This window comes from Cladophialophora psammophila, assembly GCF_000585535.1.
Source record: "Cladophialophora psammophila CBS 110553 chromosome Unknown aczJe-supercont1.10, whole genome shotgun sequence".
Lineage (NCBI taxonomy): Eukaryota > Fungi > Ascomycota > Eurotiomycetes > Chaetothyriales > Herpotrichiellaceae > Cladophialophora > Cladophialophora psammophila.
Genome location: NW_006912931.1, coordinates 14,747 through 41,763, shown reverse-complemented (window position 1 = coordinate 41,763; position 27,017 = coordinate 14,747). Strand labels below are relative to the sequence as shown.

At 52.5% G+C, this 27,017-nt stretch overlaps 9 protein-coding genes across 9 annotated transcripts; 5 read left to right on the top strand and 4 right to left on the bottom strand.

Annotated features, from left to right (window-relative positions):
- Positions 1-1,280: 1,280 nt before the first annotated feature.
- A1O5_06724 (uncharacterized protein) lies at positions 1,281-2,504 on the top strand (the record flags this gene model as incomplete). The annotated part of the gene is made up of 2 exons (XM_007747315.1): positions 1,281-1,662; positions 1,720-2,504. 2 exons carry the CDS (start codon positions 1,281-1,283, stop codon positions 2,502-2,504), a joined length of 1,167 nt encoding a protein of 388 aa, XP_007745505.1.
- A 1,100-nt stretch (positions 2,505-3,604) lies between these two features.
- A1O5_06723 (chromosome transmission fidelity protein 4) lies at positions 3,605-6,237 on the top strand (the record flags this gene model as incomplete). The annotated part of the gene is made up of 3 exons (XM_007747314.1): positions 3,605-3,799; positions 3,859-4,010; positions 4,059-6,237. The coding sequence occupies 3 exons, from the start codon at positions 3,605-3,607 to the stop codon at positions 6,235-6,237; spliced, it is 2,526 nt and encodes an 841-aa protein (XP_007745504.1).
- Positions 6,238-8,110: 1,873 nt separating this feature from the next.
- A1O5_06722 (alcohol dehydrogenase) lies at positions 8,111-9,496 on the top strand (the record flags this gene model as incomplete). The annotated part of the gene is made up of 5 exons (XM_007747313.1): positions 8,111-8,261; positions 8,352-8,643; positions 8,700-8,711; positions 8,767-9,200; positions 9,258-9,496. 5 exons carry the CDS (start codon positions 8,111-8,113, stop codon positions 9,494-9,496), a joined length of 1,128 nt encoding a protein of 375 aa, XP_007745503.1.
- A 513-nt stretch (positions 9,497-10,009) lies between these two features.
- A1O5_06721 (glucarate dehydratase) lies at positions 10,010-11,284 on the top strand (the record flags this gene model as incomplete). Its single annotated transcript, XM_007747312.1, has 1 exon — positions 10,010-11,284. The coding sequence occupies one exon, from the start codon at positions 10,010-10,012 to the stop codon at positions 11,282-11,284; it is 1,275 nt and encodes a 424-aa protein (XP_007745502.1).
- Positions 11,285-11,901: 617 nt separating this feature from the next.
- A1O5_06720 (uncharacterized protein) lies at positions 11,902-12,537 on the bottom strand (the record flags this gene model as incomplete). The annotated part of the gene is made up of 1 exon (XM_007747311.1): positions 11,902-12,537. The coding sequence occupies one exon, from the start codon at positions 12,535-12,537 to the stop codon at positions 11,902-11,904; it is 636 nt and encodes a 211-aa protein (XP_007745501.1).
- Positions 12,538-13,458: 921 nt separating this feature from the next.
- On the bottom strand, positions 13,459-15,278 carry A1O5_06719 (uncharacterized protein; the record flags this gene model as incomplete). Its single annotated transcript, XM_007747310.1, has 4 exons — positions 13,459-14,502; positions 14,558-14,702; positions 14,757-15,103; positions 15,165-15,278. 4 exons carry the CDS (start codon positions 15,276-15,278, stop codon positions 13,459-13,461), a joined length of 1,650 nt encoding a protein of 549 aa, XP_007745500.1.
- A 2,584-nt stretch (positions 15,279-17,862) lies between these two features.
- Positions 17,863-19,952, top strand: A1O5_06718 (uncharacterized protein; the record flags this gene model as incomplete). The annotated part of the gene is made up of 2 exons (XM_007747309.1): positions 17,863-19,768; positions 19,909-19,952. The coding sequence occupies 2 exons, from the start codon at positions 17,863-17,865 to the stop codon at positions 19,950-19,952; spliced, it is 1,950 nt and encodes a 649-aa protein (XP_007745499.1).
- A 3,206-nt stretch (positions 19,953-23,158) lies between these two features.
- On the bottom strand, positions 23,159-24,532 carry A1O5_06717 (uncharacterized protein; the record flags this gene model as incomplete). The annotated part of the gene is made up of 2 exons (XM_007747308.1): positions 23,159-24,397; positions 24,461-24,532. The coding sequence occupies 2 exons, from the start codon at positions 24,530-24,532 to the stop codon at positions 23,159-23,161; spliced, it is 1,311 nt and encodes a 436-aa protein (XP_007745498.1).
- Positions 24,533-24,954: 422 nt separating this feature from the next.
- Positions 24,955-26,528, bottom strand: A1O5_06716 (membrane dipeptidase; the record flags this gene model as incomplete). Its single annotated transcript, XM_007747307.1, has 4 exons — positions 24,955-25,509; positions 25,559-25,941; positions 25,997-26,209; positions 26,288-26,528. 4 exons carry the CDS (start codon positions 26,526-26,528, stop codon positions 24,955-24,957), a joined length of 1,392 nt encoding a protein of 463 aa, XP_007745497.1.
- Between the last annotated feature and the right edge of the window lie 489 nt (positions 26,529-27,017).

Sequence of the window (27,017 nt, the reverse complement as noted above, 5' to 3'; positions counted from 1 at the left end):
TTTGATCGATGGGGGACAAACGACTCGCCCCGAACTTCCCCATCGTGGCGAATGTTGCTCACGGCAAGCCTCCCTTTCCCATCTCCTTGGCCCTAATCCAGAGAGCATGTATCTTCTCTTCTGGGGAAAGGGTATGAATGTCAGCATGATGATAACTCAAAATCCTTCGTTCCCAACAACTTCCGGGCAATTCCAGAAATTCTCCAGTGGCAGGGTCATAGGCTCAGAGCAGGAGTCACTGCCCTCACAGGCCAGTCCTGATTTGATTTGGTGTTTAACCAACGCTGAAGTGCTTATGGACAGCTGCATGCTAATAGACCAACTGACTCTTTGTGAGACTTTGGGACTTTCAATCCCAACCATGGGATGACGAAGGGGGCCATGGTGCGAAGCGGAAAGTTCCTGCGGAAATCCCTTGGAATGAAGAAATGGACGAGGGGTCTGACAGTCAGTCTCGATGGCGCTTAGCTGGGATCTTACTTGCTGCGACATCCATGTTGAGAGAAAGTCCCGCGTCAGACACGGCAGTCCTGCTGCATCCTTTTCGGACTGTTTGACAGTTTGGCGACTTGGCATGGGCAGGATATCCGCAAGGACACAAAGCATAATACCCATGTAGGAAGGGAGGGGGAGGATGGATGGAGGATGGAGGATTGAGGATGGAGAGTCGGGTGGGAGGGTGAAGGGTGGAAGAGGGGGCAGAAGCAGGCGGCCCACTCGCCCATCCTGCCCATCCTGCTGCCCATCTTGCCCATCTTGCCCATCTTGCGCACCTGCGCACCTACTGAGCGCCCAGCACACACCCCATCCCTATCCATCCACCCTCCACCCTCCACCCTCCACCCTTTACTCCCATCTCTCATCAATTCTCGCTCTTCACCATCTACGGACTTCAAATCCAATCACATCCCTGCTTCCTCAGCCGAAACCACCATCGTCACCCAATCACTCCGATCTCAGATCCATAAAAATACTCAGCTCTTCTCATCTTTTGGCAACACCCTTGAGCACCCTTGAGCACCCAGCGTGCACCCAGCGTGCACCCAGCGAACACACGCGAGTGAGCGAGACCCTTTTCCCGACTGCCCTCGGTCATGCGCCCAGAGAACCTGCTCTATATCTTGTGATTCTTTCCCTTTGTATCTATCCTTCCATATCATGGACATTTAGTCGAAAAAGCGTTCTGCTTCGCTGCGCCATTCCAGCTCTTCTTGCGCATCCCCTCGAGACGGTCCACAGGACAACCCGTGCAACTGGATCATGCGGCGGCGACTTTCAAGATGAACACCACCCATGATATCCGCATGCATGATGCCCACGCTCTCCCGCACGAGCCAACAAAGTCGCCCGCCGTTCCTCTTCGCAATCCCATCCACCCCTCCGTGATTGACAAGCTCGACCCTGCCTTTGTGAAACTCTACAACGATTACATCGCGAACGACCCTCCCTCATCCACCGACTTGACGGTGGTGCGCCAGAACTATTCAGCCTTATATTCCTATGCGGCGGCACCGCCATCCGGAGTAGGAGGCATTGGGGAAACACAAGTGCCCGGTTGGAACAAATATCCGGGGGACATCAATGTGCGGGTCTATGTACCACCAGGTGAAGAGCCCGGCCAACGCAAAGTGTGGCCCGTCCATTTCAATTTCCACGGCGGAGGTAGATCGGCCCATCCAACATGATGTTTACGGCCGTCCTTGCTGACACTTCGTCCAGGCTGGGCCGTAGGTGACCTCGAGACCGATGCGCACGTCTGCCACCACATCTGCGCCTCTGTCCCTTGCTGCGTAATTGATGTTGAATATCGACTGATCCCCGAGTATCCCTTTCCCATCGGGATTATGGACAGTCTCACAGCCGTCGCACACATCTTGGCCAATCACAAAACATTCTCCATCGACTCGACAAACATGACCTTCGGCGGTGAATCTTCTGGCGCCACTATCGCTCTCATCCTCAATCATTTGTTCCGCGACGGAGGTTTCGGCGACAAACTCAAGGGTGTCATTGTTGCGACACCCACCATCAGCGACGTGAGGAAGTATGCAACACCCGACATGAGCCCTTGGCCGAGCATGAGAGAATCCGAGTTTGCCCCTCTCCTCAACTGGGAGAAATTGAAATGGTTCGACACATTCAAATGGATGTCTTTGTCCAGCCAGCACCCGGGAACAAGGCCGAAGGAACAGAAGCGAGACATCTCCTGGTTCGCCGATGCGATGAATGCTCCGGATTTCAAGAACCTGGCCCCCTTTACATATGTGGCCACGGCAGAGGTCGATCCCCTGAGAGACGAGGCTGAAGCATATGCAAAGAAAGTTGAGGAGGCGGGCAACAAGATCGTCCTGAAGAGGTTCAATGGCATGCCGCATCACTTCATGCACATGGATAGAGCGCTACCTCAAGCCCGAGAATATGTCCAAGATGTCATATCCCACGTTCGGCAGTGTCTCTATCCACCTTCCGAGCCGCCTGCCATGACGACGCCACCGGAAACTTGAGACGAGATCTCGTGAATCTGCTAGGCGGATTAAAACTCGACGCGCACGCTTTCAGTGATGCCTCCAATCTATCGCTGTGCGCTGATCGATCGTTACCCAGGGTGTTCCGAAGAGATACCCCTTTTCCGTTGCGTCTCCTGCCTCGCAAGCATTGCTCGGAGACAGCCCTTCCGGACTGGAGGTGGCAGGGGACTGCCGTGTTGCATATTGCCCGTTCTATGGGTTAATTGTCGCTCCACATACTTCCTGGTCATACCAGCTGTTGATCCCTGCAGAACCGGCACACTTGTGGTCAGTGGTTCCTATTAGAAATAACCTGGGAGATGGCAGAATCGCCGACTCAAAAAAACAACAAGGAAGTTCAGTTTATGGCTTCTGTCTTTGCGGAAGGGTCCTCTGCTAGATGACTGGTTCGTCCGACGCCTCCTTCACTCCCGCCTTGCCCCGGCGAAGGTCAAGCGCTTTTTTTGAGGGTCCAGACAGGAAATCAGCTCCGACCAGATTTCGTGAAACTAGGCTAGCAGACAGTCATCGCCTTGACCAGTCACATTTTGCCCACCCAGTGAGCCTATGTGAAGCAAGATGGAAATCCCAAACTGCAGCTCTCTCCTGCATTTCATCGCAGAAAAGACAACTACTCGAGAACGAAGACGCTTCTTTGGTGTAGATTCAGTCATATGTGCACATAGCATATGGGTTGGAATCTGTTCAGACTCAACCGTCTTATGTTTGAACAAGAAGCTAGATTTTACTTCGGCATATTGTATTAATGTCAATATTGGCTGTAAATGACAGTGTCGCACATCTCTTCATCAGCCTGTGTATTCCCTCGTGTGGTAGATGCCCGCCGTCATCTGTTGACTTGAGTTCTCCTCTCCATACGAGCCCTCCATCTCGAGCCCGAACACTCACAGTCCTGCAAAATGCGGGGTGTGCAGTGGGGATCCGGTTCAACTTCGGAAGATGTCGAGACGAGACGCGTCGAACGCGTCCTGCGCGTCTCAAACTGCACGAATAGATAATTGCAAAGTTCATGTCCATGACCTCCAATCACCGCCAACTGTGAGTGAGTGAAGATTGTTTCGACATAGACAGTCAAGATGCCAGAAAGACCTCCGTTCCCAGGCCGCCCTGCCCAACCTCCAGGCCATACCTACCTTCAGTACTCTCCCGATGGTCAGAGGTTGACCGTGGCAGGCATTGGAGACTTTGCCCGTTCCTTTAGGACCAACGACAATGGCGAGCCCGACTTACTACCCTCGACTCATGCAGAGACATTTGCTGTTGCTTCAGGAGTATGGCACCGCTTGGGGGAAGAGAATTTGGCGAGATGCAGCCGGCTGACGTGGAGCAGAACGACTACGCGATTTTCGGCTGCGAAGACGGTACAGTCTGCGAATACGCTGTCCCTTCCGGGGACTTCAAGCAGATGCTCGTCAGAACCACCCTTCCTATCAGGGACGTTGTGCTCTCCTCAGACGAGGAATGGGTGGCGGTTTCCAGCGAGTAGGTCAATATACCCTGGTGCCATGTAAACACCTCTGACTTCCCTAGCGAGCTTGAAATCAAGGTCGTCAACCGAAACGATATCGAGCGAATGACCATCCTACGTGATCATCCCAAGCCGATAAAACATGTGGCATACGACCATTCTGGGAAATATCTCGCCGCATCCTGCACCGATGGCGTTATCTACATTTACGACATGATCTCCCCCGAGCCCAAGTTATTCCGATCGATCGACGGAGTCATCCCTCGACTCGAGACAGCTGAAACGGCTACTTCCCGCTGTGTTTGGCATCCTGATGGAAGAGCTTTTGCCTGCGCAACAGCAACAAGAGATATTCAAGTCGTCTCGGTTGAGGACGGTGCACATCAACGGACATTCTCGGGAGAGCACATTGCGGAGATAACATCGCTGGCATGGTCACCAAATGGTGCCTTGTTGGCCTCGTCAGACTCAGATAATCTCATCATCTGGGACACGAAAACACAAAAGCCATTGAAACGTTTCAACTATACGAATATCCTTAACGTCGCCTGGCAGAACCACGGCGAGAACATCTTTAACTGGACGACATCCAACGGTGAAGTCTTCATCATCCCTGAGTTTCTCAGAGACGAAGCCCATGTCAAGCTGCTCAAAGGCCCCAAAGTCGGTGCTCCTTTCTTCCACGATCCGCTTCTCGAGAAAGCCGCTGTTGGAAATGGCCGGAAACCACTGACCGGTGGTCAAGGAAAGCGAGCACATAGTCCTGATAGTCTGGACGAGCTCCTCGGACCAGAAGAAGAATACGATTGGATTGAAGACGACGATGGTGCGGGATACATCAATGAAAATGGGAAGAGGACAAACGGCCATCTTGGAGACGTATTGCACCCTCTACCAAAGCGGAATAGGCAGGATGTCTGGCAACCGCAGGTACATGAGCCGTTTCAACCAGGAGCCACCCCTTGGAGGGGCAACCGGAAATACTTGTGTCTCAATTTGATTGGCTTTGTCTGGACGGTTGACCAAGACACCCACCATACGGTTACAGTCGAATTTTACGACCGCGAAATGTACCGAGACTTCCATTTTACCGATCCCTTCCTATATGACAAAGCATGCCTGGACGAGACGGGGACGTTGTTCTCTTGTCCTCCACGAGATGGCCAGCCCGCTGTCATCTTCTACCGACCCCACGAAACTTGGACAACGCGGTCGGATATGCGTATCAATTTGCCCGACGGCGAAGAAGCAACATGCATTGCTCTCAGCAGCAAATACATTGTAGCTGTTACTAATAAGAACTACGTCCGGGTATGGACATTGTTTGGTACGGCCGTGCGGATTTGGCGTATGAAGAGTGCTCCAGCTGTCACTTGTGCCGCGTGGGGTGATTATATCATGACGGTTGGAAATGGACCTGTCGGCGCTGACGGCTGCACACAGCTTAACTACAGCATTGACAATGTGCGGCGAGACGAGAGTTGTCAAAATGAAGATGTCCTCGCGCTCGGCACGCTTCCGCCGGACTCGGACGATGAGGAAGTAACTTTGAAGAATCTCTTCTGGAGCGATTCAGGAGACCCGTGTATCTACGACAGCAATGGTGTGCTCTTGACTCTTCTGCACTGGCGTACATTGGGGCAAGCAAAATGGGTGCCTCTGCTTGACACGAGGCTGCTGGATCGATTAAAGGATGGGAAGAAAGAAGAAACATATTGGCCCGTTGCCGTGGCGGACCAGAAGTTCCACTGCATTATCCTCAAAGGCGGAGATAAGACTCCATACTTCCCGCGACCTTTGCTCACAGAGTTCGAGTTCAATATCCCAGTCTGCAGGCCAGTGGACGATAGCAGGGATGTCGAGGAAGACGACAGGGAGGAATCCAATGCTGCCGCCGCAGCGAGGCTGGAAGAAGCATTTGTCCGCAGCTCCGTGATCTTGGGATTGCTTGACGACCACGTTCAGAGTTTGGAACAGAGGGCCGGCCACTCGCAGAAGACGGAGGTTATGAGACGGGAGGTCGAGGTAGACAAGATTTTGCTGCAGCTTTTGGCGGTGGAGTGTCGCGAAGGGGAAGAGAGGGGTATGAAAGCTCTCGAGATTGTGGGGTTGCTCAAGGACCGCAGTGGCAAGATGCTCGAGGCTGCGGCCAAGGTTGCCGGAAGATGGGGCAGGACTGTGCTGGAGGACAAGATCAGAGAAGTGGCGGAGCGCCGGTTAATGGGAATCGAGGAAGAATGATTGGGACATAGATTTCGGGAAGTGAGATGATCGGCTCAACTCATGACGATCCATAGACGCTATGCTGCAATGCGATGGCGTCCTGTTAGATTGGTGCTGAAACAAGGCTGAATGAAATAGGGGCGTGTGGCAATGGCTACACAGATACCTACGTCATATAACTACAGGAGCCCCTTTTATAACAAATATGATCGTCTGAACCCGAGCAACTTATAAATCCTTGTCTAGCCTTCCCACAAGAGCACGTTCCAGCTCTGAGTCTCGCGAAAAGGGCGACTTGAGCGTATAGGGATGGTAACTGGATGGTATTCGATTTTGAAAGACTACAACTACCAATCTCATAACGCAATCTCGCGCCTTTCACCTCATCCCTGGTACAAATTTTGATACTGGTTCAAGCTGCAGAAGGTGCTGCGTACAAATAAAATCACTGCCTGGTTCCTTTTGCATACTTGAGGGCTGGCTTAGCGAGTCGCTGCCGGTTATGATGGTGGGGTCTGAGTGCGCTCTTTATCTCCTTCACTCATCTAAGCCATGCTTTTCCTTTTCCATTCAAGCTCCTCGTAGGGCTTTCGAAGTTTCATATCAGCACGATACGCGCTTCGGAGGAGAGCAAAATCTTCTCTGGCATCTTGATAAATGATCTTTCCTGCTGAAAGACGAGATATATTTTCCGCAATCATCTCTTTGAACCCTTTCTTGATCTGTTCCGTGCAATAATCCGTGATGTCTTGGAATATCGTGCGATCCCCCAGGTGGGAGGTAGTAAAAAGGTGAATGTCTCCATGCCAACAAGGAACGTCATCCGGGATCTGTCCACGTCCTCGAGACCTTGAGGCCATTGGATAAAGGAAATAGTAAAAGTAGAATATATGGCTGTGACCAAGTGGTAAGAGATGTCGACTGAGCTAATCATGTTACGGTTAGTGTTGAGAGATCCTCTCGCGAACGACTCTGGTGTGGGAACGGAAGCCCTTCCACTTATCATTTCGAAAGGGTTCGGATTCGAAATGTCCGACCTGAGCTGGCTATATACTGTTTAACCTTTCCTTAGTCAGCCCGTAAGCGGGCTAAGTATATGGATGGCTGCGAAAAAAGACTCGGGGGTGGATACTTCGTACAAGCAAGGCCCCGGTCGAGGCCAGGCTGGCCAGCGAAACAGAGTAAGGCAGCCAGTAGGTACAATCCTTGGGCGCCAGTGCGCTTCGTCTTCTTCTATTGTTAGTTTTCGCAATAGGTGGTCAAAATGTGCTCGGCTGTCTCGGGAGTGATTCTAGCAGGGCGCCGGGGATCAATTTCCTACTACTTGTACTTAGGCAGCCCCCTAGCCGGGGCGAAGGTCCCTGGGAGTGGGGAAGCGGGGTGAGGCTGTGACAACGTACCTGAAAAGCTTGCGGTGATCGCACCCAGGAACTCAAGAGAAGGTTATGGTAAAGGCTAAAGGCGAAGATGAGAGGGAGGAAGGGGTGGCTCATGATATTAGCGGCACATTGAAGCTGGGCCGCACGCGAGTTTTATAAAGGCAACGACAAGGCTTCAAAACTAGGGGCACCAGGGGTGACAACTCTGCGTAATTGCGACTGACAAACTCAAATCGATCTCCCCACAAGCCCCTTTTAGCTGAACCGATGATATATTTCAGCGCAATATTATAGGGCGTGCTGGAAAGTATCATCTCCACTTAAGATGGTTGTTTCGGAGAATCGATTCCGGCTGTTGGCAGTAGACGACATGCGGCTTTCTCTTATATACGATCAATGCCAGGGATCAACATCGGGTTGAGATACCAAAAGAAAGCACTGCTGAGGCCATCGATATCTCCGGACAGTTCCAGAGATTTCAAGGACCACCGTCATCATTACCAAACCTTACCATGTCATATTTATTTCGGCCCGATGTCAACAACACGGTTGATCAAAGCGAGATTGTCTTCGATATACCAAAAGAGTGTAAGGCGGGCGTCGTGGTCAATGAAGGCCCCGATTTCCATATTGAGGTTCAGATGGTTCCGGTCCCAGAGCCAGGTAAGGGAGCACCTGATGATCTTCTCATACGAGACACAGTTCTGTTCCCTCCATCCACCTTGGTCCTAACCAGAATCGTCATTATTTTAGGCCCAGACGAAGTATTGATCAAGCTCAACGTAACCGGCATCTGCTTTTCCGATCTGCATTTCGCAATGGGTGACCTGGGTACTCCACCCATGTCGACGTTCGGTGTGCGATCTCCCGGCCACGAGGGCGCCGGCGTTGTCGTCAAAGTAGGCTCCAATGTGAAGAACTGGAAGACAGGCGATCGGGCGGGGATGAAGCCGAGATGGTCAGTTTGCGGCGACTGTGACCTGTGCCTGGATGATAAGGAGTCTTACTGTCGAAAATCTGTGCTCTGTGGTCTCCATAAAACAGGGTAAGTTTACTCTTTTCTGAGTAAAGTGTCCCCGAGTCAATGCTAACGTTCAATAGGACATATCAACAGTACTTGATCTCCAAATTCACCCTTAGCTTCAAGAACTGCTAATCTATGAAATAGATATGTCACTTCCCCTGCGCATTATACACAAAGGATTCCTGACGGAGTGGACGATTACGCCGCCGCACCCATCATGTGCTCGGCGGGAACAATGTATCGCTCCTTACGTCTGGCGGGACTCAAGGTGAACAATTGGGCTGTTTTCCTGGGTGGAGGTGGAGGAGTGGGCATTCAAGGCGTGCAGCTGGCAGTCGCAATGGGACTTAAACCTATTGTCGTGGACACGGGAGACGAGAAGGAGAAGCTGGCCATGTCTCGAGGGGCGAAAGCCTTCGTCGATTTCAAACGTGTCGATGACCCGGTTGCGGAGGCGATCAAGATCGCGGATGGAATCGGAGCACATGGAGTGTTCGTGACAGCAGGCAACTCCTATCCGTCCGCAATTCCGTACACTGGTACACGCGTCGGTGCTGTTGTATCGTGTATAGGGCTCCGTAAGTGGCTGTCTCTCCTCTCCCGGCTTAAACGAGGCTGAACAAAAATACAACTAGCGCACAACAAAGAGCTCAGTATCGGGGCTTCGCCCGTCAAATTCATCACTCAAGGACTGACTGTGCGCGGTTCCATGGTGGGCAGTAGAGCTGACATTGCCACGGCCCTTCAATACGCCGCGGCCGGCAAACTCTCCGGTGATCACACGGTATATTCAATTGACCGACTCCCAGAAGCCGTGGAAAGGATCAGAAAGGGTGAAGCGGCCGGAAGAGGCGTGGTTGACTTCAACCTTTAGTGATATAAGTCCATCCTTTTGCATGCTAGGCAACCCTACTTAAGATGGGCAGAATGTTGCACCACGTGAACTTGCTAGGTATGTAGAGCGATTGTCTGCGCCGGGTATATAGCCTTGAACTGGCAATGGCTGCCAAGGCGCTAAAATACCCCGCAGGTTCAATAGAGGCAAGATCTCTGAATATCATTGGCGCTGGAGATATGTCTAGTCAACTAGCTTCGGTACTCTGTATCCGGCTGCCGATACCGCTCTCGCGCTCTTCGGGCCAGCCCATGCGGGGCCCCATGTTTGTCAACTACCTTACCCATACACGCAAAGGTCGGTGGATCGGCCAAGATCGGTCTACCTCCGTCGGGACACGCAATCAAGGGACGGGGGAACATTTCACACCGAGAAGGGAATCAATCAGTCCCGTGGATTCTGATTTTCAGCTCTTTGCCACTGCTTGCAGCCTCCTCCATCTCCGCCTCTAGGCTGGCTTGTCCATAATCCCTCATTTTGGGAATTATAAACATGTCGCAAAGAAACAGAATCGAGATTGTAATCGTCACGCCGGTGGCGTTCCATGACATGCCTTTGCTGAACAGCGTCGGAGTGCACGAACCATTTGCATTGCGCAGCATTGTCGAGGTCGTCACAACGGATGGAACCTACGGACTGGGCGAGTCATACGGCGACTCAACGCACCTGGACCGCCTGCAAAGAGTGGCCGAGCAAATCAAAGGTCTCTCGGTGTACGACACAAATGCTCTTTTCCAGACGTGTGTCGAGTCTCTGACAGACGATGCCGGCACGGGTGGCGATGGTATGGCCGGCATGGTCACCACGGCATCTGTTGCTGACAAGGTCTTCTCCCCCTTTGAAGTTGCATGTCTCGATATCCAAGGCAAGTTGGCAGGGGTCCCCGTGAGCGATTTACTTGGTGGCCGCGTGAGAGAGAAGGTCCAATACTCGGCATACCTCTTCTACAAGTGGGGAGGACATCCAGAAGACCCAGACGATGAATATGGCCCGGCCCTCGATCCGGCCGGTCTGGTCAGGCAAGCCCAGAAGATTATAAATGAATATGGGTTCCAGGCAATAAAACTCAAGGGCGGTGTTTTGCCACCGGCTCAGGAGGTCGAAGCTGTCAGAGCCCTTCGTGCAGCATTTCCTGGTATGCCACTGAGGCTGGATCCGAATGCTGCGTGGACGGTTGAAACCTCCAAATGGGTCGCGAAGGAGCTGGAAGGTATTGTCGAGTACTTGGAGGACCCAGCCCCAGGAATTGAAGGCATGGCCGCTGTCGCAAAGGAGGCTCGGATGCCCCTGGCTACGAATATGGCCGTGGTCGCCTTCACTCACCTCCCTCCCAGCATATCACACAACGCTGTCCAGGTGATCTTGTCCGATCACCACTTTTGGGGCGGCCTGCGCAAGTCTCAAATACTAGCAGCCATCTGCGCGACGTGGGGGATGCGGCTCTCCATGCATTCGAACAGCCATTTGGGCATCTCACTTGCCGCCATGACGCATCTGGCGTCCGCGACTCCAAATCTTGACTATGCCTGCGACACTCATTGGCCATGGAAGCGGCGCGATGAGGACGTCATTGTTGATGGCGCTCTGAAGTGGGTGGACGGCGGCGTGGTTGTACCCACCACGCCCGGGTTAGGTGTCGAACTCGACAGAGACAAATTAGCACGGCTTCACCGGCAGTATCTTGACTGTGGGCTTCGCAAGCGGGACGACACCGCTTACATGAAGTCCTTCGACCCAGAATTTTCCGCCAAAATTCCAAAGTGGTGAGACGCGAACGAATGCCAGGAACCTGATTTTGAGGACAAGGCCATCGCTAATTGTTGACAAGCTCCTCTTTTCAAGAATGTTATGACGAAATATAGTCTGGTTTCTCAAGGAAACTTTTGTGCATCTTCGGGGCTGACACGTTTGCGGCTCCCATGTGGAGGGCTGTAAGCGCGACTCAGGATTGAACGATGCCTCCAATGGAAGCCCAAAGACCATGCACCCACCCCATGCGGGGATCTCACAGTTTGTACTTGGTAGGCAGTTTCACGCTTCAAGCATGCCATGCATACACATGCATCTGCCGACGGAGTCAGGTTGCTGCGTTTTTCAGAGCGGATCCTAGACCGAGCTTCTCTGCGCTTCAGTTGAGTAGTGATGCGCACGGCATGAGTGAGACTGTACCGGAACTGAGCCGGATGCTGTTTTCACTCCATAGACGCCAGGGCATCCTGAGTCATGTGCTTAGAGAAACCTGAGTCCCTTAGACTTGTAGCTCGATCCTCAAGTAAGCTTTCCTGTGTTTTTGGTGTTTAGAATCGTTTGGAGAGACCGAGGTCGATGAGAGGTACGCACCATCGAGTCGTATAGGAAGGGAGCCTGGTCTTGATTCTTTTCGGTCATCTCTGTATCTGCGGCCTTCTGGCACTCCATGCCAACCATGCCAGTACCATTGCGCCCTTCACACCCGTTGCAACCCACAACGCTCCATCATATTGGAATGATGTCTTAAGCAGGGCTCCGGAGACGGCAGCGCCTCCAAACAATGACACCGCCCCTAACGCCCGCCTGTTTCGGTCCGGATCCTCAAGCAGCCCGGCCGTGAATAGGTCGGGATCACTCATTAAGTCACAGAACAGGCTCGTCAAGACCACGGTCGGCAATGCGTTATATTTCAGGGTCCTGCTCGCCACAATTTGACCCGCGCTCTGAAAAGCCAGCAAAGCAATGGGACACAATTCGTGCCATGGGAAGCTCCCCCGTCCGTCAGCGACCACTGTCTCTTCAGTTTTCGCAACAATCCCTCCAGAAATCAGTGATGCAGTCAAGACCATGAACGACGTTTGAATCAAGAACGATGAGGCCATCACCCATCGCTTGAGACCGCCAAGGTATCGATGGTATCGTGAGAAGAAAAGCGCACCCAGACAGAATGATAAGATGGCGATTAATGATTTCGTCCAGGTATGCTTTGGCACGTTTGCCGGCAGATCACTGACACCGAGACCGGCGAAAATGGTATTACCTACGAGCATGAGTTTCAGTGCCAAGGCTAGCCATGTAGAGAGTCCAATTCTTACCAGTCTGCATGCCAACAAAGCAGCTCCAAGTATCGAAAGCGACAGAGTCAACCATCCCTGTCACGAAGAAGCAACCCAAAAGGATCGTGTCTGCCCATCTTGGGTCAATGTCAGACGTCAACCATAGCCGGAATCTCGTTGACAATGGTAGGCTAGAAGGAGAGAAACCCTTTTCAAGGTCCATGGCGTGATGCTCTTCGTCTGTCGATAGGGGGGTTTCCATATTTTATTGAAGATTTGTCGAGGTGGCCGTTTCGTAGCTGTGATGATGACGATGTCATAGAGAAGAGAGATTGAAAGAAACGATCCTCACCTCAGAAACATCGATATCACTGTGTGGAATACTTAACTTGTAAATTTGTGTGCCGTTTCGCGAATCACGCCGGAGACGGACTTCCAGTAGCAGAGTCTTATCGTCCTGTTTGCACTCCATTTTGCGGCTGCAGGAAAAAAGAATCACGGACAAAAGAAACGCGTGATAATTTTCATCTCTAGCCTCGTTGGTATGTATTGAGAGATTTACAGGACGACGTCGGGTGACGACCAAAATGATTAACCGGCCAGCCCGTAGTTTTTCCGTTCCTCCGGGGGTGGGAAACCTTGGCAAGAACTCCGTCACGGTGCCATCTCCGCGGATCAATATTTTTCCCTGAGATGGTTTGTCAGCCTTACAAGCGAGGTCGGATGAAGTTGTTCTCGGTGTCTCCCCCTAATCAAAGGTGAACATGCTCAAGCATGCTGCACAATAACACCAACCGCATTGACAGGCGACATTCCAACAAGGCTGTAAGACAACCAGTGGTTGATCAGGCTCCAAAATATATACTCGGTGCTGGGTATGCTATTGCACTAACCATCTAGGTACGAACGACAGTCTCATGCATACAGTCCCTTTTGCCACCACATACACCTCTCATTTGCAGCGTTGTCCTTCATTGGCCCAATCTTCGTCAGATTCAGGTTTTGCACTGTGGTAGTCGCCCCATATGTTGGGAAAGGCGGCAATCCTGCTGCATTCGGATTGCCCGTCATGACAAAGTTCGTGAAGTACCTCTGCATGATGACCGCCAACGTGTCATTCTTGACCAAGGGGTTTGGACCATTGTAGTATGTATATGAAATGTCATCTCCGTGAAGGCTTGGTGGAACACTGAATATGTAATTGAACACATTGTTGTTGTACGCGCGAGCCAAGAAGTTGGTACTGCATGTGAAGAACGCCTCTGTGATCATCAACTCGCTTCGCCCTGTGGGCGTGGTATAACCAGCAGAACCGTCGAAGACAGGCGGATACAGTGTGTGGGAGATGTAGTTGACAGTGGCGTCGGTAATGGTGGGGAAGTATATGCGAAGGTCGGCTTCAAAGACGGTTTCACTTTGGGCGAAAGGATCCATGAATCCGAGACCTTCGTTGAGGTTATGGCCAGCCATAATCTTCAGAGATTTGTCGAACCCTCCGTGAAGAAGAAGCTGGCCAGGGAGATCTGGGGCAAAGGCCCCGTCAACGACAGGGTTGAAAGTGAATGTGCCGTAGGGGCTTGACCCCCCAACAAGCTTGTAGTTGGCGAGTGCAAGTGCTTCCGTAGACAGATTTCGTGCGTCTTCGAGTGTGTTGATTCCTGCAATAGCCAAGAAGTGGCTGTAGATGGCTTCTTGCAATGTAACGCTAGGCGACATCTGAAACCCAGGACTCTGGACTATGGCTTGCTGAAAAGGTACCTTGCCCTGCAAGCCACCAAATGCCGTGATTTGGTGCATCGTGCTGCCGCCTCCAGCTGATTCTCCAATCACTGTCACTTGGTTCGGATTTCCGCCAAACTTGGCGATGTGTTGCTGCACCCATTCGAGCGCTAGGCGCTGATCGTGAAGACCTGCGTTTGCTGTTCCAGATTCTTGGAATGTTGGACCAGATAGAAAGCCCTGGCGGTAAATATCAGTACACGGCAGGTTTGAAGATTCGGGTCTCAGGGCATACGAAAGCTCCAAGGCGATAGTTCATTGCTACCCAGATTATGCCCTTCCTGCCTTGACTTTGGCTAGCCTTGATGAGCCCTGCAGCAGATGGGCTATAGAGTGTCTTAGATCCGAGCGTATATCCTCCCCCGTGAATCCACACCATTCTAATTAAGCTGTCAGCTGGGCCGGGCAGCCTCTCCGCGATCAGATCTGCTTACACTGGTGCCCCTGGGCCTTGACCAGCCGCTTCAAAAATAGCTCGCGGTACCATCACATCAAGGAACAAACAGTCTTCCGTGGCCGTCGGATCAAATGGTGGCGTTGAAGCGAGTTTGGGGACCTGATAACCTGCGGAGATATTAAAAGCAGCTGTGCCATTGGCAATCCAGTCTGCAGAATAAATCGCCCAGGCTGGTAATACCTGGAAGCAGGTCACAGCTCTAGATCCGTTGTTGAATACCTTGGTGCCATTCGTACTAGGAGCTTGAGGAGCAGAAAAGCGCAACTTCCCGAGCGGAGGCGCACCGTAGCGCACATTGGAGAAGTTGTAGTATTGTCCAGACTCCTAGAGAGTCATCAGTATCTGTGCCAAAGGAGACTCTGGGCAGAGGTCATTTCTTGCTCACATTGTAAGTTGCCTGGTGCAGTTCATAGCCCAGGTCCACTGTTGGTAGGGAAGGAGCTGGAGTAGCTGCACTCCCGAGGGCGCTTGCAAGAAGCAAGACTGCCACACACAACATGTCAGCGACTGTTTGAGATCCTGAATCAGTACTGAATGGACGTAAGGAAAGCGCCACAGCCTGGACTCGGTTCAAGAGACAACAGAACTGGACAGGAAGGGGTTTTATACAATTCTTGGACGCGTGTTACCCCGGCTTTGTAGTCGCTCGATGCAAGGGGCAGAGCGGGGTGAGGAAGCTGGACAGAAGCGGCATTTCGCTTCCTTCTCCATCTCGTTGCTTGTATCTTCGTGGCTTCCCCAAGTGTAGACGGAGTAGAGATTGAAGCCTTCAATACATGCACGCGAGAGGTGAACCTTCAGCCTTCCTCATTAGGGCTAGACTCTCCGGCGGAGAACAATCCGTCCGGTGGAAGTGAAACTCCTGCCAAAGTCGAAGCGGACCCATTGCCCGCTAGATGCGGAACAAACGCAGATGGATTCATAGCAAGAAGTATGTATCTGAGAGGGTGATCAAGGGGGGTCAACAGCTCGGTGGCTAAGCTCACAAAGTGCCGATGGTGCTGAAATGCAAATGATGACGTAGCGGGGCGCATTGTCCCAATTTGGTTTAGTGCAACGGCTATGCCGTATTGAAAAAGAAGCTTCTATCCTAAGCTTCATTTAATAATATGATTTTCCCAGGTCACATATTCTGAATCTGGAGGGCCTCAAAGAGCCTCCAGACATAGGCATAGAGCAAATCTGGTACCATCACGATGCCTGGCATTCTCCTGCTGAGGCTGAAACGACCATCGTTGTTGCAGACATCCATCCAACCAAGATTGCTCTGGCACCTCCGCCATAACACCCAAATGCGTTGAGCGGCAAAGCTGTTCTCTCATCTACACAAACCAAACCAAGTCAAATCAAGAATCTCAATCCCATCTATTCAAGTGTGCATTGTCATGAGGCCATCATCGACAGTCTAAGTAGCAAGACTGGTCAACAGGATGATATTTCGCCAGTTCAATCACTCTTTGCCAGACTCGGTCTTTCACACGTACCTACTTTCGTGAACATGTCTTCTTACGGCACATTTCCCAGGACGAAGAATTTTGACACTAGGCCCTGACAGCGTCGAGCAGAACATGCTTAGCACATCCCAAGGCAGCATCAAATCAGGGATGAATGCGGGGAGACGCATCTCCAGGTGTGCTTCATCCGCGTCCACCGGACATGTCACTCCACTTAAGCTCCAGGCGAACTCTCCATAGCCCCAGCGGAATGTATCCTGGCGTGTGCCCATGACTATCTAGTCGATCATTGGACTAGGTTGAGAACTTAACTATATCGGACGCGACTTAACAAGCATGTCGAACTGAAGCCTCAACTGCCGATCGTGGAATTCTTTGCGGTGAGGACGTGCTGCGGGATCAAATGAGCAAACAACCTACCACGATTGCGAACCCGAAGGCCGTGATAGCCGCATGCTCATACCTTGCTACCTTTACCGCCGCATATTAGGATTTCCGATAAGAAAGGAACGTGTTGCATGGCGCACTTTCGGAGTCAGCTCTGCAACGACCCGGTAGCGCAACATGACAAGGCTGAATCTGGGCACATCAAAGCCATTTTCCGCGAGGCCGCCACAGGACCGTATACGTAAGATCAGAGGCCGAAGGTCCAGATTGGTCTGGGACTGCAGTCGGGTTCTGGAAAATGCAAACACTGTTGCTGCGAATGGCGCGCTCAGTAATGGCCCAATATTTTCAGCGATGTAGTAGCAGAACCCGTCTTTCTGCCCGATCCTTCGATATAAGGACCCGACAGATATTTCCCAGTGATAGGTGCGGTGGCTGTCCAAGAAAGACAGATGTCACCGTGGCTGACTATTAGTCTATAACAGAGGGGGAAATCCCAAAGTCTAACATTCGAGCATCCAGTACTGCCTCCATATTCCGTTCTGCATCCACATCCCCGCACTCTGCATGGCGACCTCGGTTCGCCACCAATCCATCTTAGCGAGGACGAGGCCACTTGGTAGTCGGTAGCAGTTGGCAATTTCGTGGGAGTTGCCCCGATTGCAAGCGGATCGGCTCGCGGTCAGGCCACCAGGCTGAGAAAGCTTGCTTTCAGAAATCATCGACGTCCTTTATCGACGTCAACCCATTTAGAAACCGAAAAGCACTCAGTCAGGCATCTCGCAAGCCACTAGAGAAGTCACCACTCAGTCTATGGATCACACACAGCGCTCTAGCAGGCTTGCATGGGCGTGCGACCGCTGTCGCCGGCAAAAGCTCAAGGTATCTGCATATCTATCCCTCTGTGTCTCCCCCACCGCGCAACCTTCGTGATGAGCAAATACTAAGCAAAATCAAAACTAAAAAATGTAGTGTGATGTTGAGAAGCCATGTATACTATGCGTCAGAGCCGGCGTCGCATGCGAGCCGCAGTCATCAGCACAGGATTCTCCGCTAAAGCGCAAGAGATCTGTTCACTCGGATGTACCCCGTCGCCCGAAAGTGACGGTGCCATCGACATCGGCCGCTTCAGGTTATATCCAACATGGCGCCCCGCAGGGACGGAGAGATACCAGCTGCAGCGCGCTGAATGATATCACGCACCCCGCGGGTCCCGCTCCCTTCGACGGTGCCAGTCTAGACATGGCGGATATAACGAGGACCAGTCCCGAGGAGAGCCAGCAGTTTGGCGCCAACGACTCGTCGATGGGTTTCGCAAAGATCCTCCTCGGGGAAGACGACGACAGCGACTCGCCGGCCAGCGGCGCCATCCCTGGCGATGCCGGACACTCAACCACAGATCCGCAGTCTTTCGGCTGTATTTTGACGCCCTTGCCCTCGCAGACAATCCTCCAGGTCGCGGTGGACGCCTATTTCGACCGAGTGAATTGGTACATCATGCTCTTCCACCAGCCGTCGTTCGCAATTCGGACTCAAAACATCCTCCGACGATCTGCGTGGAGACGCGATGAGCTGTGCGATGTGCTCCTCGTGGCGACAGTCGCGGCCGTTGGATTACGCTGTGTCGAACACGACAAGACGTGGAAAGGCCATCACCTGCTGGAATCCTACTCGGTGACGGCCGAGTCACTTGTCTCGGACCTAATGTCGCAAATCGGATCGCGCTTTTACGAACTGATGCTGGAGTCGCGCATCGAGGTGTTTCAGATTTGCATGTTGCTGACCATTTACCATGTATATTTTGGGTCATCGACCTTTGCCTGGAACGTGTCCGGTGTTTCCACACGAACAGCGTATGCACTGGCTCTGCATTGCGACAAAGCACGAAACACGGACGAGGTTGCCCGGGAAGTGAGCAATCGATGTTGGAATCATTTAGTCGTGTCGGACCAGTTCTCTTCAATGATATTCGGGCGCCCAGCGAGTCTTGATCCCGCATTTGCTCAATTCAAGAAGCTTGCAGACTTGGACGACACCGACCTGCCAGAGGGGACAGCGGCTCTGCCGGTCTTGCAGGAACCCTGCGGACCGGTGACATTTCTGACTTACCACACGCTCAAGTTTGAGCTTTACGATATCATCCGCCAAACCCTGCAGAGCTTCAGGGTCCTGCAACTCCAGAGCCCAGTCTCCGTCCAGGATCTCAAGGCGCTTATTCAAGTCGTCAATACCACGGAACTCATGTTGAAGCAGTGGCACGAGAATCTGCCGGCGGTCTTCAAGTCCTCGCGATGGCCGGCGGACGATCCGTGGAACGTCCTTGAACTCGACCAGTGCAGTGCGGAAGAGCACAGTGTGAGGAGGAAAATCGGCTTGCAAGGCTTCATTCTGCAGCTGTTGTACGACGCGGCGCGAGTGTGGGCACACCGGCCGCTGCTGAAACTCCGAATCTCCATATCTCCGAGGGAAAGCAATGTCAAGATCGGTCTGGACGACATTCCCGATTCCCTGGGCACTTCGGTCCGGGCGGCGCTGCGGATGTCGCGGGTCCCAGTGAACGAGTTCGAGGGCCATCTAGCTCAGTCGTTTGTGCTCATGCACCTCTTCACGGCCGGAGTCATCCTGTGCATCGCGCCGACGTGTCAGCCGTACAGCCAGATGGCTGGCGAGGCGAAGGCCGGGGTGCTGAGGATCATTGCCGCCTGCAGAGCCATCAAGGATGAGAGCAAGATCGCCCAGCACACAGACCAGATGCTGACGAGGCTCTACAAGAAGACGATGCAGCGCGAGATGGACAATGCTTTGCGACCGCCCGACACAGGCATAACTAAGGATCGGCTGGGCCCGACGCTCGCCGAGAGGCAAACACAGGACAGCGCTGACTATCCCCGCGGGCCTGGACACGGGGAAACAAGCATGATATCCTCCAAGCTGACTCCTTTTCAAGTGGGCATGGAGACACCGAGCGCGGCGGCAGGACGCGGCGCCGTGACCCTTGCGGCTCTGGACTTTGATGCCCGCCGCGCCGACGAGTTTCCCGACCAACCTGTCGTTTCGTACCTGCAGTTCGAATCGCTCTGCCACAACGACAGGATGCTCTCCCACGCCAACGAGCACTTCGACGAAGCCTATGGTGCTTTTGAACAGAGTATGTTGAGACAAAGTCATTTGCCCCTTTCCCCCTCCCTCCCCCCTCCCTCCCCCCTCCCTCCCTCCTTATGTGTATCCGGAAGAGATCAAAAGACGTCATGGGTTTCCTTTGCTGATTTTTAATGCTCGTGTTCGCAGTGTCCAATCTCGACTTTGGCGACTTTTCCTTCAAGCCTTACTGAATCAATCAATCAATCAGTCAGCACAACTGCCACCATGCCGTTGTCGCCGGGAAACCGATATGACGCGTCCTGGATACTGCGTACAGGGAGCTACTTTTCCCCGCAAAACCCCCTTTTGGTCTCGCGCAGCCTCGCGATAACTAACTCGACCTCTGTCTTGCTGCTGGTATGGAAACTCCATAGACGTCGAGCATGCCTCAACAAGCCCTAAGAGGCGCGTACAGTTTCACATCGGAGCTATCACTTCAAACAGTGGGAATAAAACCGAGAAACAACAGCAGAAGACGAGCCAGAGCGTGGATCTGGACACACGCAAAACATGTGGGCGTCTACCTGAAATGAAGAGGCATCCTCTCTCATTCCAGCACTATCCAACGAGTTAAACCCCGAAGCAGCCTAGGCGGACGGTGTGTCAGTGGTGATGACCTCTGAGATGAGACATGAAGAGTCTGTGTCGAAAGACTGGAGAGGGAATTTGAGCCTTGTCACAGCCAATACTTCAATCCATCAAATCCAAACTATTGACCTCTCTTTCACCATTCGGACCCGCAAGCCCAAAGTCCCAGTTCCCATAATCATGTTCTTCCCAGACTGGGTCGTATTTGAATCCGGTCATCTTCTCCCACTTTTTCTGCCTTGCATGATATTTCTCCTTGACTTTCCTCCTATCTTCATCACTGTGACCCTTGACGATCCTCTCTACGGACCTCTGTATGCGCCGACGAATCGCGAGACTCTCTTCCTTCTTCTGCTTGGCTTCCCGCACCTTGCGCAGTTCCTTCATGCGCTTCTTCAGCCTGTAGCGCAGATACGCCTTCGCCAACTTTTCTCTCCACCCAGAAAATACACGTTTCGCCATGTAAAAGCAGTCACAGCCGAAAAGGACGCTCACTTGTCAGGTTGGTATAAGAGGGAGCGGATGTGTGACGGCAAGATCAGGGAAGCAGTGTTTGTTACTGCTCATTCGGGCATTGCAGTTTGGCCGGATACCTGGACTGCGACTTCCTGGTGGCCGTCAACCGAGTTCTGAATCGTCTCAGCTGCGCTTGAGGGATCGTTTGAAAGCGTTGTATACGGGATTCATTAACGGTGGGATTTTCGTGTTTAACGGCGGTTCGAATCGAGTTGGTCCTTGCTTGGAATCCAGTCTTTGCCAGGAAAACACCGCCACTGGACCTCTGTATCGATGGAGAGGCGCGTGGGAGTGAGCGAGCTTGGAGATGAAGGCACCGTATGTGCAGGCGCGCGAATCTTTTCCGTGGCTGAAGGAACGGAGAGTGTAGTCGAGGTTTCTTATAAGGAAGGCGCGGTTGTGTCGGGTTCCAGTTCTGGTGTAATGAGAGCGACGACTGCCTCAGGATGTCAAAAAACATGATGATGTCGACGCGGGCAACCAAAGCAGTTCATGAAGAAGGCAGTAGGGCGGTTTCGAAACGTTGGATGGAGGGCTTGCTTACCAGGTGATGGACGCAGTCCTGCGGCAGGGTGAAATCTCTCAATCATGTTGGGTAGCGTCCATGAGTGAAGTGATATACACAGTGCGACAGATATGTGGTTGATGTAGTTGATCTGATGCACGCAAACGACACTGGAAGCAGAAGGCCCGATTCGAAGCTGCTCCTCCTCGTTGCTGTAAATGACAGCAATGCTGTGTGGTGAAGATGAAGGCATAAAGGCGATTTCGGTAATGAGCAGAGCACACTCATCACACCTTTTTGACGAGCTTTGAGGGTCTGAGGACCTGAGCACCTGGCTTCAAGGAACAAACTTCTGCTGTTGACTATTTCCACACATCAAACTTTTTCCACCGCAACCACAACCATCAACAAAGCAGTCGAGATCCGCACCTCAACCCACTTATGTCCTCTGCCGGGTGACGCGCACCCTGGCATTCAACAACTGTCTCTCCATCTGCACAAACACACCCTGCGCCTGCGACCGCACCGCAACAAAGTCTGTGCAATGAGGGCTCATCACCGAGAGCTGGCGGACGTTAACCACGAGTTTTTGGGCTCCGCTAGCCATCACATCTGACTGGCCGCGAGGAAGATGCGGATTCTCAGCTCCCCAGTTACATCCCTGCCACATATTCTCCTTCTCCGTCTAGCATTGTGACCGTAGATGGCACCTTTTGCTTCTGCTTTTGCGCGAAGTTTTCCCCTGAAATATCGGTCCCTGAACCTTGCATATGATTTTTGCAGCTGTCCAAGTGCAACCAGGAAGTGCTCTACCTTGGCGCTGGCCGCTAGGCAGATATTTTCTTTGCCGATTGTGAGCTTGTGTTCAGAACAAGAGGCCCAGATGCAAGCGGCAATGCCCGCCTCGTGCTTGTCCCCAAAGGTCCGCGGCAGAGAGATGGGCTTGAAAACATGCCGAAACAGTTGTTGCGCAAATTCCTCCGCGCGAAGAGGGATTTTCAGCACGGCACATGCTTGATGTAGCCTAGCAATGGTCACGTCGTGTGCTTTGGCTGGCGGGGGAGTGTCTGGAGGGTCCTTTTATTGCAAAGTTCTTTGTGTTCGCGGTGGCGTTGCGGACGACGGACAACACGCGGGGAAAGGGCATCGATCTCCGTGGCAGCGGAGTCGCTCGACTAGACGCGCAAACTCGAGTTGATACTACTCGCTCTCACTCGACATCAGGTTGGTTGGTAGTGGGTTACGGTTTCTTCAGATCGACAGCGTCAGCCATAATCTTTTCCAGACGTCGTGAACCAAGCGGGACGCAACAGGTACGCACGATTTCCCAGCACTTTTACGCGGCTAGGAGCCCGAGATTTCGATATTGTGATGAGCAGCTGACACTCATATCGGATATGTCTAGATTGCCGGATAAGTAATAGTTCAGACGGACTCTCAAGATTGTGTGTAGAATGAGCGGACTAAGTCGACTCAAGAGACTGTCGATAATGCCGTTTCGAGGGAGCGCGAAGTGAGAGAGTGAACGTGATGAAGTTCGGCAGCACGCAGATGCCAACTAGATTGATGTTTTCGAGGGAGTGAGTGAAAAGACTGACAACTCGAGGTCAGCAGGAGAACGTAAGATGTGAAGTCAAAATTTGTGCGTGAAGACGCCGCAGCTCGGAGCAGGAAAGTCGAGAGTTGAACCACACAAACAGTTGAGCTCTTCATCTATCATTCTGGATCTTTTTGTATCATTTTACATCCCATTCCCACCCAACCATTGTATTTCCAGCGTCGGTCACATCATGATTTTTTCTTTTCAATTTTCGGGGCCTTCAACATGGTGAAAACCAAGACAGTGGTACCCAACATAGCAGTGCCGCCTATCATATAGGCCGTCTCACGACCAGCCCACCAAAACAGACTGCAAAACACAACGGGCCCCAGGGCTCTTCCAAACTGGCCCCAGCTCCGTAGCGCTCCCAAGACTTCTCCTCTGTTGCTCTCTTTCGCCTCAAAGCTGCCCAGACTGTTCAACCCCGTCACAACCGTGGCCGAGGTGACCGCAAGTAATGCGCCCGCGCAGTACAAGCCAGTCATGCTGTCTATACGAGAGAGCAGGAAGAAAGCCAAAGTGCTGGAGACGACACCCAATTTTACCACCGTCAGTGGAGGGAGGCGACGCACAATTGACCCCTGAAGCATCGAGGCGATCAAGCCGACAAACCCCAGTAATCGGCCGTTGATTTTCGACGGGGACGGATGGTCCGGGAAGATGACAGAGGTGATCAAGAAGGGCAGGGAGAATTCCATTCCGGAAAAGGGGAGGAGGAAGAGCAAATGGATAATGTTTAAAACCATCGGGTGGTTCGTATGTTCCAAGGTCGTCGAGCCGGACTTCGCAGCCTTGGACTCGGACGCCGCAGTCTTCACTGGTCTGGTCTCTGGAAGCTGGAGATAGAGGTAGAGAGTCTCCAGGACAATCAATAGCAGGGAAACCCCCGCGGCTGTCGCAAATGGGTTGGCGATGACGGTGGTAATGCTTGCGAGCGCAGCCCCCATGGCCGGACCAAAGGTAAACGCAACACTAAAGCACGCGCCCACAAGGGCCATCGTCGACCCCCTTTGCTCCTCTGTACTGATATCCGTCGCAATGGCCGTCGCCAGCTGGACATTCCCTTCACTCAATCCTCCCACGATGCGGCTGAGCAGAAAGGTGCGGAAGTCCACGGCGACGCACCAAAGCGCCACGCTCGCAATGTTGCCACACATACTCCATAGCAGCGCTGTTCTTCGCCCATATTTATCCGACGCACGGCCTATAATGGGGGACGCAATGGCCTGCAACAGCGAGAACAGCGAGCCCAGCGCGCCTCCGAGCAGGACGATGTCGTATTTCTCGTTGATAGGCACGGCGAAGGATGACTTGTACGCATTGAGGTAGTGGAGGATGCGGTTCAGGGCCGAGAAAGGGTGTGTTTCGAGTCCGCGATAGAAGGTCAGCAGGGATGGGAACAGAGGAAGGATGAAGGTAAATGAGATCTAGTAAAGCGTCTGTTAGCCTGGGACATTGTTGGATATGTTTTTTTGCCTGGATCAGCTCACAAGGTCGAGAAGCAGAGAGATAAACAGCACGCGCAGGATCTTTTGCCGCTGTTGAGGCGTAATGGTGTCCATTTCGTCCCAAGACCAATGGCAGTAAGATCCAAAACGTCGACGAGCTCAGCTCTGTAGAGGAAAATGGGGAAGAGACAGACAGACAATATGGGAGAGGTTGTTCAAATATATGCGACCAGCGCTCAAGAGATTAAAATTAGAAATGCCGTAATGCAGGAACAATGCGCGAACATCAGCTCATCACATCGTCTTTGGTTTGGTGGATGAAGGGTTGCGCGGCTGCGGTGGCTCGAGAGATGCTTCTTCTTTGAGCATGGGCTGGGCAACTAGTGAGGCCGAAAATGATCCACGCTCAGTTGACAGTTATGCCTCAGGCCACACCTTGGGCACCTAGCATGCTATGTTGGCTATGTTATACTTGTACTCTTGGTTGACCGCGTACTGGGTACACAACTGACAGATGTCTCTCCTTTTCATTCTCTTCAAATGTCGTCTTCCAGTGGCATTACCCCCTCGCCCTGCATCTCCCTTCCCACCTCCTCCACCCTCTTCCACACGCGCAAGAGATTCCCTCCTGTAATCGCCCCAACTTGCTCATCGCTCAATCCTCGTCTCAAAAGCTCCTTCAGTAGATCGGGAAACTTGCTCACATCCTCGAGCCCTCTTGGCGTGCTCTTGGTCCCATCAAAGTCGCTCCCTATCCCAACATGCTCAAAGCCAATCTTATTGCCGACGTACATTATATGCTCGGCAACGTGTTCAAGCGTCGAGTTGGCGGGATAGAACGTCGGTAAGCCACCAGGAATAGTCGAATTGACACAGGAGATGAATTCTGGAACAAAAGTCACCATGACAACAGAACCGGTCTGCTTGACCAGTGGAAGGATATGGTCGGGCACATTGCGTGGGTGAGGACACAGTGCGTATGCTGACGAGTGAGAGAAGATGACCGGCGCTTGGCTCCCAGGAAACGATTTAGTCTTGTTACCCGCCAGGACGTCGTGCATTGTCGCCGGATGGGTGTGGGACAGGTCAACCTAGACGCCGTGGTCAGAGCGAGTTCACCATGGAATCATGTGCCATTACAATCATGCCGAGACGATTCATCTCACGGATGATCTTGGTACCTAGAGTACTCAGCCCATCCCAGTATGGGTTTGCAGGTCTAGCAGCGCTCAGATCAAGCGAGTCATCAACAACCGTAACCTGCGCCGCGTCTGCAAAAGCATTATGGCAATTCCACGTCAACGTAGCATATTTTGTACCGAGTCTGTGGAAAAGGCGGAGCATCGAGGCATGCCTACCAATCATATGGAGCCCTTCAAGCCCAATTGGGGAGAGCAACTTCCCATGGCGTCTGAATGCTGTGAGGGCTGCACTACTGTCAAGGGTGGCAGGAGAGAATATGTCTGTGTGGGCGGCCTGCAAGCGATGTATGAGGTCCATTTGCGCTAGCGCATCGATGACAGCTGCACACATGGTAAGGAGAGGTCATTGCCTTTGCCATTGGGGGACAGAACTTACTAGGAGCGTAGTTTGTGTTGGAAAAGTCGAAATTGTTGGCCGGACATTCAACGAAGCAGCTCCAAAAGAATCCGCCCTGCTTGCCCTTCTTCAGCCGGGGCAGATCCGAATGGTCCGGCATCCCGCCATCCCCGAATTTGGACGAGAAGTCTGGGTCGTATATGTGATTGTGGAAGTGAGAGCGTACACTCCATGCTAAATCATCGTGTCCGTCTGGTTGTGGGCGTCTCGGTCAGTTGAAACTCGTACCTCTCAGTAGCATCCTCCCTACTAGGTAAATTGTTGACTAACCCATTAGAGGCGTTACGGCCATAATCCTAGTGACGCGGTGATCCAACGACAGGAGGGAGGAGGGGACCAAAGAGAGTAAGAACAAGTCGGGTCGGCGAAGGCCATCTTTGAGTGCAATGCCTAGCGCGACGGCGGCGGCCAGGAAGACCAACGGCCGCCATTGAAGCCGCTTGTTACGGTCGTAGCTTTCATCCGCGTCCCAGCGAACCTTGGGCCTCTCGCCGCTGTTTATTCGAGCCATAAGTGATAACCTTGTCGCAGTGATATCCGTACAGGGTGAACGACGAGGTTTGGAGGCTGTAAAGGCTTCGCTAAACTGTGCGAGAGAGCTTGACGGTGCTCACGTCATATCCGATTCCAGTCGAGGGTAAGTATCAAACAAGAATCGAAATGAAAAGGACGTGGGAGTTCTATATTGTTGGTGGGAAAGTGGAAGGAAACGTGATCCTGATCTTTTTTGGAAAGGGCGGGAGATAATCGGCTACTGACTGATTGGATAGTGCACCGACTGTCGATGGAGATGGCCTGTTGCTTCATGCTCCATAGATGCAGAGCTGACATAATGGGCGTGGCATGTATATATATATAATCCCCAAACAATCGTCCTTCGCGCCCACTCGGCTGACTAATAACCCGCCGCTTTGCTCTCCCGCTAACCACTATTTAGTCGACTCGCTCCCTCGTCCGCTCCCTTCTACTTCCCTTCGCCTTCGGCCTACTTCTACAGCGC